Source organism: Colobus angolensis, unplaced genomic scaffold (genome assembly GCF_000951035.1).
Source record: "Colobus angolensis palliatus isolate OR3802 unplaced genomic scaffold, Cang.pa_1.0 Scaffold237, whole genome shotgun sequence".
NCBI lineage: Eukaryota > Metazoa > Chordata > Mammalia > Primates > Cercopithecidae > Colobus > Colobus angolensis.
Window position 1 is genome coordinate 2,077,436 of NW_012115566.1, and position 18,729 is coordinate 2,096,164.

At 40.0% G+C, this 18,729-nt stretch overlaps 1 protein-coding gene across 1 annotated transcript; it reads right to left on the minus strand.

Annotated features, from left to right (window-relative positions):
* Nucleotides 1-6,030: 6,030 nt before the first annotated feature.
* Nucleotides 6,031-9,792, minus strand: LOC105513871 (olfactory receptor 1F12-like). Its single transcript, XM_011944920.1, is given in 3 exon segments — nucleotides 6,031-6,079; nucleotides 6,081-6,124; nucleotides 8,875-9,792. Coding segments are annotated over 3 exon segments (1,011 nt in total).
* Nucleotides 9,793-18,729: the final 8,937 nt, after the last annotated feature.

The window sequence follows — 18,729 nt, forward strand, 5'->3', positions numbered from 1 at the left end:
TCTAGTCCCTCTCTGTACTACCTCTCATCTGAGGAAATACTATCACAAATTTCGTATTTGTTGTTCCCTTGCTTTTTAACAGGATGATTCTATTAGATATGTACTGTTTTGTCCCTCAAAAGTGGTGGCAGGGGAGTTCACACAAGGGAGTGCCCAAAACTGTCCTAGTTGGGGCTGGTTGGAATTCCAAAGAAAGAAGCACTATGTGCCAAGGTGATCAGTCTAAAGCATTTATTGAGGGAACTTACATCATGTTGCAGAAATCCTCCCCATGGATAGAAGAGAAAAGGGGTGTTCTACCTAGATATGTCTGCAGTGAGGGGGTCAGGGTATGGAGTTTATATGAGGGTTTAAAGAATTTGGCTCAGGGCCAGAGCTAGTTTCTTTCAGTGTTTTTGGTGACAACTTAGATACCTTTATCAGTGCCTGAGAATGTTCAAGACCCAAGTTTGGGTTCAAGCATGCTGGGAAAAATCTGCAGCTGGCTAGGTCAAAGAGAGGTCAAGGCACTCTGATTTTCAGTCACAGAATAGTCAAGGCTCTGTGATTTCCAGTCAGAGATCCTGCAATCCATTTTCCTGATTAGCTCTTACAATTTCACATGCCCATCTCTTCCTATAAGTTCCCTGAGCTGGTCAGAAAGGGTGGGATCATTGGCAATTTCTTTCCCCTGGCTTTATGAAACACAGCAAACAAAACCTATGCTAACAGTAAATACAAGTGCACATGACAAGATCTAAAATCACATTTTCTAAAACGCTTGCTAGCAGAGCTTTCCACCAACGACCCCATCCTGGAAAACATGACTTTGTGTAGACCACTAGGCATACCCTATGCGGTCAGTAAGCTGTAATTGCTTTTATAAGTGAAGGATGGATTGATTAACTTCAGCTTCTTTGTCTGGAATATACACACAATGTTCACTTTTGAAAAGGGCGCAGGTTCCCCCTTGCACAGATGTCAGCATCTCTAGGGCCATTTGGTTTTGTAGACCACTTTTTTCATTGCTGCTTTTTCAATGTTCAAGGCCTCCATACCATGTTTGGTGTCATTCAAAGCTGTGGAGACAAATCTCTGAAGGGCTTCCAGCTTCTACATGATATCAGAAGAACCTACTGGAGGCACAAATATAGTCAATAAGTAATCACACCAAGAAAAAACAGACCTACTCCACTGACTTCTCCAGATGGACTCATTGAGGGATACAGGAATGGTGTCAGAGATTCTGGAGTCATCCAAGCCACCCCAGGGGAAGCCTGGGCCGGAGGTTAGTAGCACAGAGCCACTGGGTACCATTTGGGGCAATTCAGTATATTCCTGGCCTACAAGACTGTTTGTGATAAATCAATCTGTGTCCTTAAGGATAGTGGTGTATTGGCATTGGGCAGTTGGGAGGAAACCTAGGTACTAGGAGAATACCTTAGGTATTACCTGAATGTCTTTAGCATGATTAAGTTGTTCCTAACAGATCTCTGCAACTCAAGAGAGCATCCTTGCTGTAGGGATGAGCTAAAGAAAGCCATCCCACATTTGCCAGTATGATCTCCATTGCCAGAAACTGGTATTCTTCAGGGCAGTTTTCACTTTGATGGTTGCCTCCTGTGGGACATGTTTAGGGAAAAACTTAAATTTTGTCTGTAGTTGTTCAATGTCATATCTCAATCACTCACATTTGCATGTGTGGTGTTAGAGGGATCTAGGGTACCTATTTATATGTATTGTCCGGGTATCCAAGTTTGTACAGAGATCCAGTCTTCACCCAGTACTGGCTCAGTCCACCATGGAGTTTCTACATGGCTATTCAAGGTCATAAGTCCAAACACTCAGCAGTTAGGTTGGCCATGCAGGTGGGCTATGTGATGGCCCCAGGCCAGGAAGACATTTTGGAAGGATTTCCAGGTGCCAGTGGGAATGATATAACAGCAAAGGAGAAGGCAACTCAAGCTAACAGTGAAATGACAAAAATTTATTAGAAACACATGGGATGTCTCCCACCCTCTGGCATAATAAAACTGGTATTAACTCTGCCTTGCTACAGTAATTTTGGTTTCCTTGGGAATCTTCCAGGAGAGCTGTACCAGAACCTCTGCCCAGTATGGGAAGAGTTGTAGACTCTACAGTGATAGGGTTGGATGACACTGTGCTGGTGTCTCTTTGGTTCCCATTGGCATGGGGGCACTGCCTGCCCACTGCCATTGTGCCTCCCCAGAGCCTTCATTGAAAAAGAAAATGAGGGTCAGGTCCAGGGAGATAGTGGCCTCCTGCCTCTATTCCCTCAGGGGAATAAGGATACCAATCCAGCATGGTGGCACTTTCCTCCCCAGGTCCCATCTCAGTGTTCCCTGCCCAGGCTTTATGAGGCCAGGGGACTGCAAAATCGGGCATTTGTGTGGGACTGAGTTAGGGCTTAAGACAGTGTCTAATTTTTTTCACACCTGCATGCTTTGCACCAGACTATGCCTACCAGACATTCATAAACTCATTCTCCTCCCGTAACAGAGGGCCCATGCAAGAACATACAGCTTCCATGAAAGCCACAGCCCAATTTGTCAATGAGGGGAATCCTGTCAAGAGTTCAATTCATTCCTTTAAGATTTGTTTTTTTTTTCCCTCTCTCTCTCTATAAGTCCTGTTCCCTGTGCATTGTAGGGCAGATGAAATTGCCATGTAATGCCCTCCTTTTCTGCCCAGTCTAAAATCAGGGAACCTGTGAAATGTGTTCCTTAATCACTGATAATTTTTCTGAAGTACCGTACATTAATTGCAAGTGTTGCAGACCCTGTATACTCAAGGTCTGGTTTGCTTTTCAACAGGGAAAAGCTTGCAAAAGGCCACTCACATTGCCTATGGATGTGAGTGCATATCAGTATCCCTTCTCTTAGAGAGTGGGCCAATATAATCTATTTGCCATGTGTCAATGACTTTCTCTCCTCTTTTTATGTTTTTAGTGGTCATTGGCACTTGCTGGTGATGGGCCTGGCAACAAATAGGACAGTTCTTTATTGTCTTTTTTCCTTTTGTTTGGACACTGGTAAGCCAGCTTGTTGGGCTAGTTTCTACATAGTATGCAGCCTCGTATGACCTCTCTTCCAATATTTCCAGTGTGTTGTATCTGTTTCTTCAGAGGTGATCACTGACTAGGCTCAGGCCAGAATATTCTCTTACATATTTCCATTAGGGGGTGATTGTTTGAGCTGCTACATGGAACACTGTGACTTCAGCCCTTGCTTGCTGTAATTGGTCCCAAATATCTGCCCATAGTTGTGCTCCCCACAATGCCTTTCATTTATGGACCATTGATCCTTTTTCCACTGCTGGATTCCTTTTGCTAATATTTATATATATTTTTGCCTCATAATTATGAATGGAATTTGTCTAGTTCAATGTTGCCTAATCTCTGCCAGATGTTGATATTAATATTGCTCATTCTGAATACATTTTATAGGTTTTAAAAAATGTTCTGGTAATTGTTTAAGTTTGGTATAAATACCTTATGAACTCTTCCAGGTTTGGTTCTTTTTGGATGTTAGTCCTTCGAAAAGTTTATTCAGTCTGTGGAAATCAATCTGTCCTGATTTTATATCTGTCAGTTTTGATAAATTTGTTTACCTAGAAAATTACTCATTTTGTTTAGATGTCCAGACTTTTTTGCATAAAGTAGTAAAACACCTTAGTTTTATGTTTCTTCACATTTTCTGTTTCTGTCGATATTTCCTCTGTTTCTTATTGTGTATATTTGTGCTCTTCTCTTTTTTTGTTAATTAGTTTAGGTAGTAGTTTCTCTATTTTCTTTTCTGTTTGTTTTTTTTTTTCTGAAGGGGTGGCCTGCCCCTCCACACCTGTGGGTGTTTCTCGTTAGGTGGAATGAGAGACTTGAGAAAAGAAATGAGACACAGAGAGAAAGTATAGGGAAGGAAAAAGTGGGCCCAGGGGACCAGTGCTCAGCATACAGAGGACCTATGCGGCACCGGTCTTTGAGTTCCCTCAGTATTTATTGATCATTATCTTTACCATCTTAGAAAAAGGGAAGTGGCAGGATAATAGGATCATCATAGGGAGAAGGGCAGCAGTAAGACACATGAATAAAGATCTCTGTGACATGAATAAATTTAAGGAAAAGTGCTGTGCCTTGATATGCATATGCAAACATCTCCATAAACCTTTTTAGTGCATAAAGAGCAGCATTGCACGTCCCACCTTCAGCCCTAAGGTGGTTTTCTCCTTTCTCAGTAAATAGAACATACAATCGGGTTTTACACAGAGATGTTCCATTGCCCACGGACGGGCAGGAGACAGATGCTTTTCTCTATCTCAACTGCCAAGAGGCCTTCTTTCCTCTTACATTAATCCTCCTCAGCACAGACCCTTCACGGGTGTCAGGCTGGGGGACGATTAGGTCTTTCCCTTCCCACGAGGCCATATTTCAGACTATCACATGGGGAGAAACCTTGGACAATACCTACCTTTCATAGGCAGAGGTCCCTGTGACCTTTGGCAGTGTATGTGTCCCTGGGTACTTGAGATTAAGAGAATGGTGATGACTTTTCACAAGCATACTGCCTTCAGGCACTTGTTTAACAAAGCACACCCGCCACAGCCCAAAATCCGTTAAACCTTGAGTCACCACAGCACATGTCTCTTGGAAGGACAAGGTGGGGGTAGGGTCACAGATTGACAGCATCTCAAATACACAACAAAATGGAGTCTCTTATGTCTACTTCTTTCTATATAGACACAGTAACAGTCTGATCTCTCTCTTTCTTTTTTTTTCTTTCTTTCTTTTTCTTTTTCTTTTTTTTATTATACTTTAAGTTCTAGGGTACATGTGCATAACGTGCAGGTTTGCTACATATGTATACTTGTGCCATATTGGTGTGCTGCACCCATCAACTCGTCAGCACCCATCAACTCGTCATTTACATCAGGTATAACTCCCAGTGCAATCTCTCCCCCCTACCCCCTCCCCATGATAGGCCCCGGTGTGTGATGTTCCCCTTTCCGAGTCGAAGTGATCTCATTGTTCAGTTCCCACCTATGAGTGAGAACATACAGTGTTTGGTTTTCTGTTCTTGCGATAGTTTGCTGAGAATGATGGTTTCCAGCTGCATCCATGTCCCTACAAAGGACACAAACTCATCCTTTTTTATGGCTGCATAGTATTCCATGGTGTATATGTGCCACATTTTCTTAATCCAGTCTGTCACTGATGGACATTTGGGTTGATTCCAAGTCTTTGCTATTGTGAATAGTGCCGCAATAAACATATGTGTGCATGTGTCTTTATAGCAGCATGATTTATAATCCTTTGGGTATATACCCAGTAATGGGATGGCTGGGTCATATGGTACTTCTAGTTCTAGATCCTTGAGGAATCGCCATACTGTTTTCCATAATGGTTGAACTAGTTTACAATCCCACCAACAGTGTAAAAGTGTTCCTATTTCTCCACATCCTCTCCAGCACCTGTTGTTTCCTGACTTTTTAATGATTGCCATTCTAACTGGTGTGAGATGGTATCTCATTGTGGTTTTGATTTGCATTTCTCTGATGGCCAGTGATGATGAGCATTTTTTTCATGTGTCTGTTGGCTGCACAAATGTTTTCTTTTGAGAAGTGTCTGTTCATATCCTTTGCCCACTTTTTGATGGGGTTGTTTTTTTCTTGTAAATTTGTTTGAGTTCTTTGTAGGTTCTGGATATTAGCCCTTTGTCTGATGAGTAGATTGCAAAAATTTTCTCCCATTCTGTAGGTTGCCTGTTCACTCTGATGGTAGTTTCTTTTGCTGTGCAGGAGCTCTGATCTCTCTTTCTTTTCCCCACATTTTTCCGAGATGGAGTCTCGCTCTGACTCCCAGGCTGGAGTGCAGTGGTGTGATCTCGGCTCGCTTCAAGCTCCGCCTCCCAGGTTCACGCCATTCTCATGCCTCGGCCTCCTGAGTGGCTGGGACTACAGGTACCTCCCACCACGCCCGGCTAATTTTTTGTGTGTGTGTGTATTTTTTTTTTTTAGTAGAGATGGGGTTTCACTGTGTTAGCCAGGATGGTCTCGATCTCCTGAACTCGTGATCCACCCACCTCGCTCCCAAAGTGCTGGGATTACAGGCATGAGCCACTGCGCCTGGCCTCTGTTTTCTTAATTGCTTTTAAAATATCAATCTCTTGGATTTATTTACTTAGTTTTCTGTTTTCTGATTCATTAATTTCTTATTTTCTCTTAATTTCTTATGCATCCCTTTGGTTTATTTTGTTGTCTTTTTCTAACCTTTCAGTTGGATCCTTAATTAATTAGAAAATCTATATTTTATGTGCTTATGGCTATGAATTCCCCTTTGCACACTGCTGTAGCTCTTCTCATACTTCTCTTATGTAGTGTTTTGGTTACGTCATTTTTCCAGATATCCTTAAGTGTTTATATTTTCTTCTTGAGTCAATAGTTACTTAGGAGAGAATTTAAAACACTATTCACAATAGCAAAGACTTGGAATCAACCCAAATGTCCATCTGTGACAGACTGGATTAAGAAAATGTGGCACAAGGCCGAGACGGGCGGATCACGAGGTTGGGAGATCGAGACCATCCTGGCTAACACAGTGAAACCTCATCTCTACTAAAAAATACAAGAAACGAGCCAGGCGAGGTGGCAGGCGCCTGTAGTCCCAGCTACTCAGGAGGCTGAGGCAGGAGAATGGCGTAAACCCGGGAGGCAGGGCTTGCAGTGAGCTGAGATCCGGCCACTGCACTCCAGCCTGGGTGACAGAGCGAGACTCCGTCTCAAAAAACAAACAAACAAACAAACAAATAAATAAATAAATAAAAACATTTCAAATGGAGGACTTTTCTCTTTCTGATTATGTCATTACTTTTTAGTTTTATTGAATTATATTCAGAGAATGTCTTAACTGGATTTCATTATAGGTGCTGTTACAGATGACACACAGGAAGTTTATAGGTGGTGATCTCAGGATGAACACCTGTGAGAGAGTAAAGGCAGCAGCATTGGGTAGAAGGGAGAAGTTGGGGTGTGATGCAATTACAACAAAAGCTTTGGCTGCTCCCATAGAACTAACATGGCCCTTCAGAGTTGTCCTGAGGAGGTTAGGACTTTATACTCCCTCAAGAGATCAGTATCTGGTTTCAGCTTACCCTACGGAGGGGTCATGACCTTGGGCCAAGCAGTTCTTTCCAGCTGAGGGCAGTTTCTGTAGAGGGGCTGAGAGTGAGGACTGTCTGAGAAGGCTACTAGCCACAACACTCCCAGCAACTGGAGAAGTGCATTCTTCAGTCCTGAAAGGGGATCTGGGAGGCACAGTATGGTATTCAGTACAGATGAAAATTGGAAATATTCTCTTTGTTGGTCTTCCTTGTACTTAGGGCAAGGGCATGTTTTCTGTTTGACTAATCAAATACAGCCTTCCTGCAATTTGAATCAATGACAGGTGGTACAAAGAACTAGAAGCAATGGAAAGTCTCTCTAGTAGTGGTGGCAGTGGCAAAAATGTCCAGTTTATGGGTCAGCAGTGGCATCAAGCTAGCATAGGTATCCAACATCCAGGGCAGGCGGTGTCAGTGGCACACGCTGTGAGACCCAGTGTTCAGTGACAATAACTTTGGTGGTCAGCTCCTGAGGTGGTTCTATATGTTGTTTTGACTGTGGGCCTCCCAGTCTAGTTCTCCAGCCCTCCCAGCAATTTTTCAACTACCCAACTCTATATTTTAAATCTCTGCTTCTCCCTGTAAATTATTGTATCATATAAAATAGTTGAACATATTTTTACCAAGTTTGAAGAGATATTTTGGATTGTATGACTTACAATTGGGATATATAGCATATGAAAAAATGTACTTTTTCAGGGCTCTGGGAGACATTGTAGACACAGAAAACAGCCAATTAAATCAGATATGAGCTCCAAATCAAAAACCAAAAAGGCATAAACTTTCATTTCAGATATGGTCTACATATAGATAACTTTATACATAGTCCAGAGTAAATGACAAATACAGAATTTTAAGCATTAAAATGACATTATAGCATGCCAGACAATTCTCAGAAGACTAGCATGAAGATTTGTATAGATATAGATATAGACATAAGTTTCACTTTTTCCACACGGGAATACAGACAAATTATAGGAAATATATACAATATAATCATAAAACATGAATAGGTGCAAAACATCAGAGTGAGAAATAACTCTATCCCTCACTCTCATCAGTCTCTGATATGGACTCTACTACATTCAGATTAATTTTTTCAATTGTTTATTCATACTAACATACCATGCTACCTCTTACCCACAAATCTTCCTTGTGTGTATTGAATACTGTCATCATTCCTATATAAAACGTACCCATGTTCAGGACCCAGATTAACTGTCATCTTTTTCCTGAAGCTGTATTTGACCTCGTAAGCCCTCACCAATGTCCTCTCTCTTTGACCTCACATTGCAGCTATGATTCGAATCTTTCATTATGTAGTAATTTTATTCTACAGTGTTTTTTATGCACAACAACATGGCTACCTACTCAAGTCCACTCTGGGAGGAGAGCAGTCCTGGGAAAATGCTCCATTTTGTGCTCCCTGTGGTATATTCACATATTTATCTGAGCTGTGTGTGATGTCTTAGTGATACATTCAAATGTTATAGGGACTTTATATATAAATAGTTGTCCACATCAATAATATCTTAGGGAGCTCAAATTAATAATAAGATTATGTTACTCCTAGGGTTTGTAGTAAACAGGTTAGTAATAAGTCTAATTATAAATATTTAATAACAGCTTTGCAAGTATGATGAGAATGAAAATGATATTAAAATATGACTCCTGTTGAACTCCTTTCAGCCTGTATAAATCATTGGGAGAAGATTTTTCTGTAGCTTAGGGTCTTTTTTAAAGCCCCCTTCAGTTCATTGTTTCTTAAACTGTAAATGAATGGATTCAATACAGGCGCTACAACCATAAAAATGACTGATGCAGCTGAGTCTTTTTCAGCAGAGTGATTGGATAAGGGGCTCATATAGACCCCTGTGATTGCTCCATAGAAAAGAATGACCAAGGCAAGGTGAGATCCACAGGTAGAGAAAGCCTTGAGTTTTCCTTGGGCAGAAGGGACTTTCATCACAGCAGAAACAATGAGGATATAGGATACCAGGATACACACTGAAGGTACCACAAAGATCAACCCCACTGTAGCCAGAACACTCAACTGATTAAGACTGGTGTCAGAACAGGGCAGAGGGAGGAGAGAGTTGATATCACAGAAGAAATGGTGGATAACATTATCAGAGCAGAAATGCAGATGGGCCATCATAAGAGTGTGCAAGAGAGGGTTCAAAATGGCAATGACCCAAGGTACGGTTACCAGAGAGGCACAGAGGCGTGGGGCCATAATGGTGGAGTAATGTAAAGGGTGACAGATGGCCACATAACGGTCATATGCCATCACGGTGAGAAGAAAATTGTCCATGTTGGCAAACATCATAGAGAAATACATCTGACCCAGGCAGCCGGGATAGGAGATGGTTTGAGTTTGGGTTTGGATGTTCAGTAGCATCTTGGGGACTGTGGCTGAGGGAAGGCAGAGGTCTACCAAGGACAGATTGGCAAGGAAGAAATACATAGGTGTGTGGAGGCAATGATCTGAGCCAATGGCCAGCAAGATGAGTAAGTTTCCAAACAGCCCTGTTAAATAGAGACACAGGAAAAGTGCAAAGAGTAGTACCTGCTGTTGTTGCCAACTTGAGAAGCCCAGGAGGAGAAATTCAGAGATACTGGTTTGATTTTTCTTTTCCATTGCTTGAATATATCTGCATGAAGACCCAGAGAATGAAATATTTTTGCCAGTAAAAAAAATATGTCCCTTGTTATTTTTTATATATTCACTTAGTCTAGTACCACTTACTAAATGTTCTTTCTTTAGGCCATCCTACCTTCTCTCTGATGCTCTCTCTCAAACCTCACTGAACCTTAGGTGTGTCCTACCTCATCAGTTGTCTTTACATCCATCCTCTCTTACTGGAACCTCGCCTTATCCAAGATGTCCGTGCAATCTGTATATTATCTCCCCTCAGTAAGCAGAGATTCTTTTCCTGCTTGTGATATTGTCACCAACTCTTGCATGTTCTGCCTTGTATATGCCTGTCTGACTGCTGTGTGTTGAAATGCATTAATGAGTCTGACATACTAAATGACTTTATGTCATAAAATGAGATTTAAACAAAGAATTTTTCCAAATATTTTTCCAACACTATATGAATCCCCCTGCTTGAAAACCAGTCAGACATCTACCATTTAGTATTAATAAAATGAAAATAAATGATATTATTTATTCAAGATTCAAAAGAAAAATATGTTAATTTGCTTGACAGGTATAAAAAGTTAAACCTCCAAAAGTAGTTTACACGAACTGTGAGCAACATAGGAAAATATTTACAAATAAGTTAAAAAGTTATGTGACACCCAAAGTTACATAATACATGTACATAAAACTAAAGAAGAACACAGAGAAAAGTTATGTCAAACAGGGAGGCAGATTTAAAAGATTCTCTTTTAATATTTTTGTAATATTTTAACTATAACCACAAAGAAGGGGTTCATGTATATAAAGTATTATTACTTTGAGTCTTGCATTTCTGGGAGTTGCAGAAAACACAAAGTAATAGAAGACAGAGTTCTTGACCTGAGAATCTTGGAATCAGGTTGTAGAGGAAAAATATTGTCATGGAAGATAATTAAGAAGACATTCGTGTACACAAACGGGATAGTTTCAGAAGAACAGAGGACTCTGTAACAGGAAGAAAAGATGCTGGAAAATGTGAACTCTAAAGTTAGCCTACATTGAAATCAGACCTCATCACTTGTGGGCTGAGTGATCAAGTCAGACTCTCACCACTATCTCTTATCTAGATAATTGCAATGAATTTCTTTCTTTTTTTCTTTTTCTTTTTTTGAGACAGAGTCTTGTTCTGTCACCCAAGCTGGAGTGCAGTGGTGCAATCTCTGCTTACTGCAACGTTGGCCTTCTGGGTTCAAGTGATTCTCCTGCCTCAGCCTCCCAAGTAGATGGGTGTGCCACCACACCCAACTAATTTTTGTATTTTTAGTAGAAATGGGGTTTTGCCACATTGACCAGGCTGGTCTGGAACTCCTGGCCTCATGTGATTCTCCTGCCTCAGCCTCCCAAAGTGGTGGGATTACAGGCATAAGACACCTGCCCCACAAATTGCAATGAATTTCTAATTGGTTTTCCTTCCCACAGATTTTTCCCTTACAATCCAGAATTATCCTTCTACAACAAAAATTTCTCCACTTTATTTCTTAAAACGTTCTAATAGTTTTTAATTGCCTTCAAACCAAATTCCAAATCCCTTATCATGGCATACAAGGTTTTTCATGATTCCCTTCACTACAGGTGCGTGCCACCATGCCCGGCTAATTTTTGTATTTTTAATAGAGACAGGGTTTCTCCATGTTGGCCAGGCTGGTCTCAAACTCCTGACATCAGGTGATCCACCTGCCTTGGCCTCCCAAAGTGTTGGGATTACAGGCGTGAGCCACCGTGCTTGACCCCATGATCTCTTTTTTATCTCTCTAGCCATCTCTTGCTATGATTTGTAATCCTTAGAATTTTCTGACACACTGAAATTTTATGTCTACATGCTTTTTCTCATTTTGGAATTCTCTGACCACCGTATCTAAAGCTTCCCTCAAGACATTCTTTATAACATTGCCCTGTTTTTATCTTCATATCACTAATCATTATCTGAAAATTTTCTTGTCTTCCCCACAAATATCTTTTTTAATTTTTAATTTGTAATCAGTAAAATGTAAAGTTCATAAGAACAGAAAATTTATCTTTTAAAAAAATTACTGCACGTGTAGAATAATGACTGGCGTACAGCAGGTACTCGGTATGTATTTGTTGAATAAATGAATGAATGAATATACTTATTTAAGACTCAGAAAATGTCTTCTGAAATATGTACTCTCAATGTATATTTTATAATAATTTTTATCCTAGGCCATATAGTATATAGTTGTTTTGGCTTTTTTTCATGATTCCTTCTTTCTTGTAGTGTTTTGGAAAGCAGGTGTGTTGAATCTTATTCATAGTTATGTAGGAAAACCCAGTTTTATGAACAATGATTTATAGTTGCCTATGAAGTCAGACTGATTTTTTGGATAGAATGAGCTGCATGCCAAGGGATGCAAGACAACACTACATGCGATTCTATGACTGGTTCTCTATCCAGTCCCACTGTTATGTGTCTAAGCCAAAGGGTTGGAGAGTCTGGTGGTGAGAACTGAAGGACTCCATTGAATAATAAAGTGTGAAAAGAAAAGAATGAAAGAGAGGCATTCTATACACTTCTGTGCAAAATGGAGGAAGGTTTTGGCATTTTAGGCTCTAGTGAATATGGAGCTCATGTGGGAATTTCCTGGGAACTCCCAGAAATAATTAAAGCAGTTTTTCATAGGCTGCAGTACATATCATGGTAGATAAAATAAGAGCCTCCCGTTTATACCTGGTCTTCAGGCTGACTAGTTTCAGGAAACACGAGTTATAGTTGTATCATACCACTTGGCACAACTCCAGCCACATAGTATTAGTTTAATCAATGTTCTTTAACAACTATGGAGATGGCAGGAAACAGGATTTTCACTATGGAATATCAAGGGGACATAGATGAAGAGGAGGACAAACTATGAGTTTTGCAGGAAGCAAAGGAATTAAAACATTAAAAGTTCTTTCTGGAAGGTGTTTTTCTCACTGTGTCCTCCTTTACCTTTACATCTCATGTTGGGTACCACAGAAATCTCTACTTTCATCATTTTCCATAATTTCTATTGAGAGTCCCCAGAAAGTTTTCAAATGAACTTTCTGCCCTTTCCCTGGTGAACGGAGATCTTCTGATCTGGACTGCTCATTACTACTGTTCTGCCAGTGCCTATTTTAATGAAAGAGATGCTGAGGTCTGGGCATTGATCCTCTCAGAGCTGCTTTTGACAGGCAGCCCTTTGTTTCTGGAGCCCAAAGTGCCAATACCTTTTTCCATTTTGCATATAGGTTGTGAAATTCCTCTCTACCTTGACAGTAACCACTTCTAGTGTGTGGATCCTTCACTTCTGCTTAAAAGACAGATTTCCAACAGAAAACAGCTCCTATAGTCTTCTTCCTACTTTCATAAAAGTCTCTGCCCTTTCACTCAGGGTACTTTGAGGGAGATGGGGAATAGCCAGGTAAAATGGGGTTATCTCTTGAACAGTGGAGGCATGGAATTTAAAGCTTTGAGCTATGGTCACTTTGTGCTCTGTAGACTGAATAATAGAGGAAACCTGCCTGCAGAGAGGGAAGAATAAGTAGATTTACAGAAAAAGGGAAAAGAGTCACAGAATGCTCCTTCAACTATGACTCATTGCTTAATATCTTTCACCATCTAAAGAGATTTTCACTTATTTATTTTTCCTCCCTCCTTTGCACCTTTGACTTTCTTCTCTACCAAATTGGATTCTTTCTAATCTCAGTTCTGAAGACACAAGTACCTTCTTTTTTGTTCATAGCCTTGGGCCAAGTTCATACTCATTGGCATTTCAAGCTTCATTTACTCAGCTTTTTCAACTACAGTTTATTATTATTTTTTCCCATGCCTATTATTAACTCTTATCTTAACTCTTTTGTATGATTAGGTTGCAGAACTTACCTAAACATTGAGAATGTATAAAGGGCTACTCTGGAAAACAAATATCCTGGAAGAATTAAAAGTCTTTTCAGTAATTTATAGGGCACATTAAAAAGGAGGATAGACACATAGAAATACTTTTGGTGAAGAGTCATGAATATTTATTGATTTCATTAGTGCATGAAGGTAGTGGCAGTAGTGATGAGAGTAAAGACATTACCCCTCTTTCTCAGTTTCCATAAAGCAAATATTTTCCCTGTTGGAAACATGATACAACAATTTAAAGTACATGAAATCAGCTGAATGAATTCTATGACTGTATTTTTTACAAAGATATAAGAAAAGTAAAGACAAGAGTTACCACTATCAGGTACTCCATGCTACACTAAATAAATATTTTCAGTTTGTTAATCCTCACAACTCTTATATATATATACATATGTACATATATATATATATATCACATATCTTCATTAGTTTTAGCAAAGCAAGAATCTGAATCAAGCCTTCTTGATTTGAAATCTAGCCCACTCTTCACTAAGCCACCACGGCATCTAGGATTTCACACCTTCACAGTTGGCTGCTATTAATCAATTCATTCATTCATCCCATGAGTAGTTATTAGGTACCTACTATATTTTAAGCAGTGCCTGTTGATCTTGAGTGAAGCCTAAACTTGTTTAAGACATGCTTTCTCCTTGTTTCTCCAAACCTGCTCACTTCCCTTTATACTTACCAGATGCTCATATCAGGGCTCTCTGACAGGGATGTTAGTTTCCAAGTCTCACTCAGAGGGAATGGAAAATGTAAAAAGGGGAGAATGTTGCCCTTCCCTCTGGGATACACAAGGGTGAGGGATGGAATGATTCCTGGGCAGGGTATGTCTGGTGCAGTGAGAACTAGAGTGATCAAAGGACTCCCTCACATTAAAATTTATAGCTTCTTTGCAGCTCCTGGAAACTCAATCTTGATAAGCTCCCTCAACTCCAGTAAAAATTACTTTATTCCCTTGTGGCTTCTCCAATTGTGACTGTCAGGATAACGTACCTGGCAAGCAATTCCTCGGGGAGACTCAAGGAATTAAATGGTCGGAAGGTTCTAGGAAGGATTGTCTAAACGTTGACTGTTTGTCTAGGCTACTCCTTTCCTGGTCCTTTGGCTAGAGAAAGTCTTTCTAGGGCAAGGGAATCCTTGGTGCTTTCTTTCTTGGTGCTGTCTTTGGTCTGCGGCCATTGACATTTCCTGGATCCTGGCATCTTCAGCACTCAGTCCAGTCATGTAAAAGACATTAAAAAAAAAAAAAAAAGGAAATCACTACAGTGTTGTTCCTTGGGTCCTGATATCTGATATCTCTAGTCAGTCTGCCTTCTTTTCTCCATCTTTTAGAGTGTTCTTATATTTGTTTTATATACAACTTCCTAGATTTTTAGCTGTACTTTTTCAAAGCACATATTTTGTGCTTTTGGAGATGATCCCTAACAGGAATTAAAAGGCTGTCTTATTGAATAATCTAATATTTGCATCCAAGTGTTAGCAAGGCTATCTCCCACCAGGTCCCTCCCTCATGGGAATTACAGTTCGAGATGAGGTTTGGATGGGGACACAGAACCAAACCATATCATATACAAACATTTATTTTGTCCCTGATGAAAACCTCCATTTCTTCAATAGTATTCAAATTACCTTTCTTCTTTAGCTGTGATAACTAGCTATCAATTTTTGATCTTTTATCGTATAATAAATTAACTACTTAAAGAAATGTGTATTGAATACCTATATGTATTGAAATATATATGATGTGCCAGACACTGTAGTAAGCTATGGAAAGATAAAGGTAAAGACGTCTTACCTCTCTTTTCTTCTCCCAGTAAAATCCAGAGCTTCTTGAGTTTAATCTGCTGCCATTAATTATTCAGGTATTTTTATGGGGGGTAGAGAAACCTGGCACCACAAATACTAGATAAATTAGTATCTTCCCCAAAGACCTTCATTTACTATCTTCAAAATGCTTTCAATTAAAACAATTTCCTTCCATCTCCTTCCATTTGCTTAATGCAGGTATTCCCTGAGTCTGGCACTGCTCTGACATTTTTTTAATGGTCATGGTTTATCAAGTCAACAAGGTTCTGGAATCAAGTCTAGTTAATATGTCACATTCTTTCTCTGTACGTTTGTACTCTGGTAAGGCTGCGTTGTGCTTGCTGTTTATTAGAAACTACCACTTATTGCCAGAATATTGTTTTTACCCTCTTAGATTCTCATTTAATTATCAAATATTAGGCCAGGTGCAGTAGCTTACACCTGTAATCCCCGTACTTTGGAAGACCAAGGCAGGCGGATTGCCTGAGCTCAGGAGTTCAAGACCAGCCTGGGCAACATGGTGAAACCTGGTCTCTACTAAAAATACAAAAAGTTAGCCTGGCATGGTGGCTCATGGCTGTGTCCCAGCTACTCAGGAGGCTGAGGCAAGAGAATCACTTGAACCCAGGAGATGAAGGTTGAAGTAAGCCGAGATCGTGCCACTTCACTCCAGCCTAGGTCACAGAGCAAGACTCTGTCTCAAAAAAAAAAAAAAAAAAAAAAAATTATCAAATATTAATTATGTACTTTTTTTCCTTTCTTGTTTTTTTGAAACCCTTGCTGGGCGTATGTCTGTTCAGGACTCCAGTTCATTCTGTCAGTTTGTGTTTTTCACTTTTTTGACAGTTGGATAACTAGAGTCATTTTTTTAAAATTGTAGTTGGGTAACAAGTGCTCTGTTTTAGGGGGAGAGTTGATTGTTTTTTTCCCTGATTTCATTTTCCCTGTCATCTCACCTCCCCTTTGTTTTTTATAGCCACATTTCATTTACAGTAAATGACCTTAATTTTATTTTAAATTCAATAGGCATTTTTGTGATTTTTCAATATTAACAATGATATTTCTTGCCTTAGGAATGTCCCTCAACAACAGTGCATGAAGGAATCTCCCAGAAATCTAGATTCCATATTCCAGGAGCCATTTTATATATAGCATTAGAATCAACGAGCATAGCAACACTGGATTCCACTTTTCTTCCAAATAAGAGAGACTTCCAATAGTAAAGATAAAGGAAGAGAACACCTGGGAATATTAATAAAATTTGAAGTGGAGCTTTTCTGGGCAAGAGATCTTGTGCTGGTGGTTTAGGCAATTTGATGAGTCTTCTTCTAGGGTCTTTGGAAACTTTCCTGTAGGTAGCCATGGTCTGATGTGGAGATCAGGAGCAGAGCTTGGAGCTTCTGATGTTGGAGCAATTGCTGACCATCCTGACGAGGGAACTGCAGAGGTAGTTTTGAGAACAACTTCCAGAAAACAGGGAGAAGGTGGTTGGTCCATTGGTGGAATGAGAGAGAATTTGATGAGCTGAGACAGCAGGCAGGAAGGGAGAGCTTGGAATTGTGGGGGTCAGATATTTGAGTTTTTAGGATCCATGAGCACAATAATGCAAAAGGAATGCTTAATTTAAATCTACAGAAGATTGTAAGCTGGTATTGTATTGTCGGAGGTGAACAATGTCAGATGACAAGAGTTTCCTTTTTGTGTAGAATGAACTGATGGAGAATTGAGAATAAAGATAGCTTCCAATTTTACATCCAGTTATACCTATTAAAAGAGATTGTTAAACCACATAGTATTAAATAAATACTTTTCAGAACCTGTGTCTGCTAAATGCTACAGGAAATATAAATAAATCACTATATGCCTTACCCTAAGAAGATTTACAATGTAATTGGCAAATAACAACAAAAAGCAAATAAGTTAAATAAGTTGTAAACGAGAATACAAGAAACTAACAAAGATGATACAGGATTAATTGCCAAATTAATGCAGTAAGCCATCGTGTTTGAGCTCAGAGAAATGTGAGAACAAATCGATTGGTTTGGTAAGCTTCCAAATAATAGAACTTGAGCTGAATGTTGCAGGATGTGAATCTTTGCCTAGATGGAGAAGAGTAGGGAGACGTTTTCAAGCAAAAGAAAAAGTCTAAGCACAGAGTATGCTTTACTGGAGGAGGAGGATTCATGTAGGGTGGTTGCTTAAGAGCTATATTGGGAAAGATCAAAGAAGTTATAGGCCAACTTTTTTTTTTTTTTTTTTTTTGAGACAGGGTCTCACTCTGTCACCTAGGCTGGAGTGCAGTGGCATAATCTCAGCTCACTGCAGCCTAAACCTCCTGGGCTCAATGGATCCTCCCACCTCAGCCTCCCAAGTAGCTGGGACTACAGGCGTGCACCACCATGCCTGGCTGATTTTTGTATTTTTAGTAGAGAACAATATATGACAACAGAGGCAGAGATTAGAACAATGCATCTGCAAGCCAAGAAATACTAAAGATTTCCGGCAGCACCAAAAGCTAAAAGAAAGGTGTAGAGCAGATTCTTATACTTTATTTATTTTTATACTTTAAGTTCTAGGGTTCCTGTGCACAACGTGCAGGTTTGTTACATATGTATACATGTGCCATGTTGGTGTGCTGCACCCACTAACTCATCATGTACATTAGGTATATCTCCTAATGCTATCCCTCCCCTCTCCCCTGTCCCCCAGCCCCATAACAAGCCCTGGTGTGTGATGTTCCCCTTTCTGTGTCCAAGTATTCTCATTGTTCAATTCCCACCTATGAGTGAGACATACAGTGTTTGGTTTTCTGTCCTTGTGATAGTTTCCTGAGAATGATGGTTTCCAGCTTCATCTATGTCCCTACAAAGGAGATAAATTCATCTTTTTCATGGCTGCATAGTATTCCATGGTGTATACATGCCACATTTTCTTAATCCAGTCTATCATTGATGGGCATTTGGGTTGGTTCCAAGTCTTGGCTATTGTGAATAGTGCCACAATAAACGTACGTGTGCGTGTGTCTTTATAGTAGCATGATTTATAATCCTTTGGGTATATACCCAGTAATGGGATGGCTGGGTCAAATAGTATTTGTAGTTCTAGATCCTTGAGGAATTGCCACACTGTCTTCCACAATGGTTGAACTAGTTTACAGTCCTACCAACAGTGTAAAAGTGTTCCTATTTCTC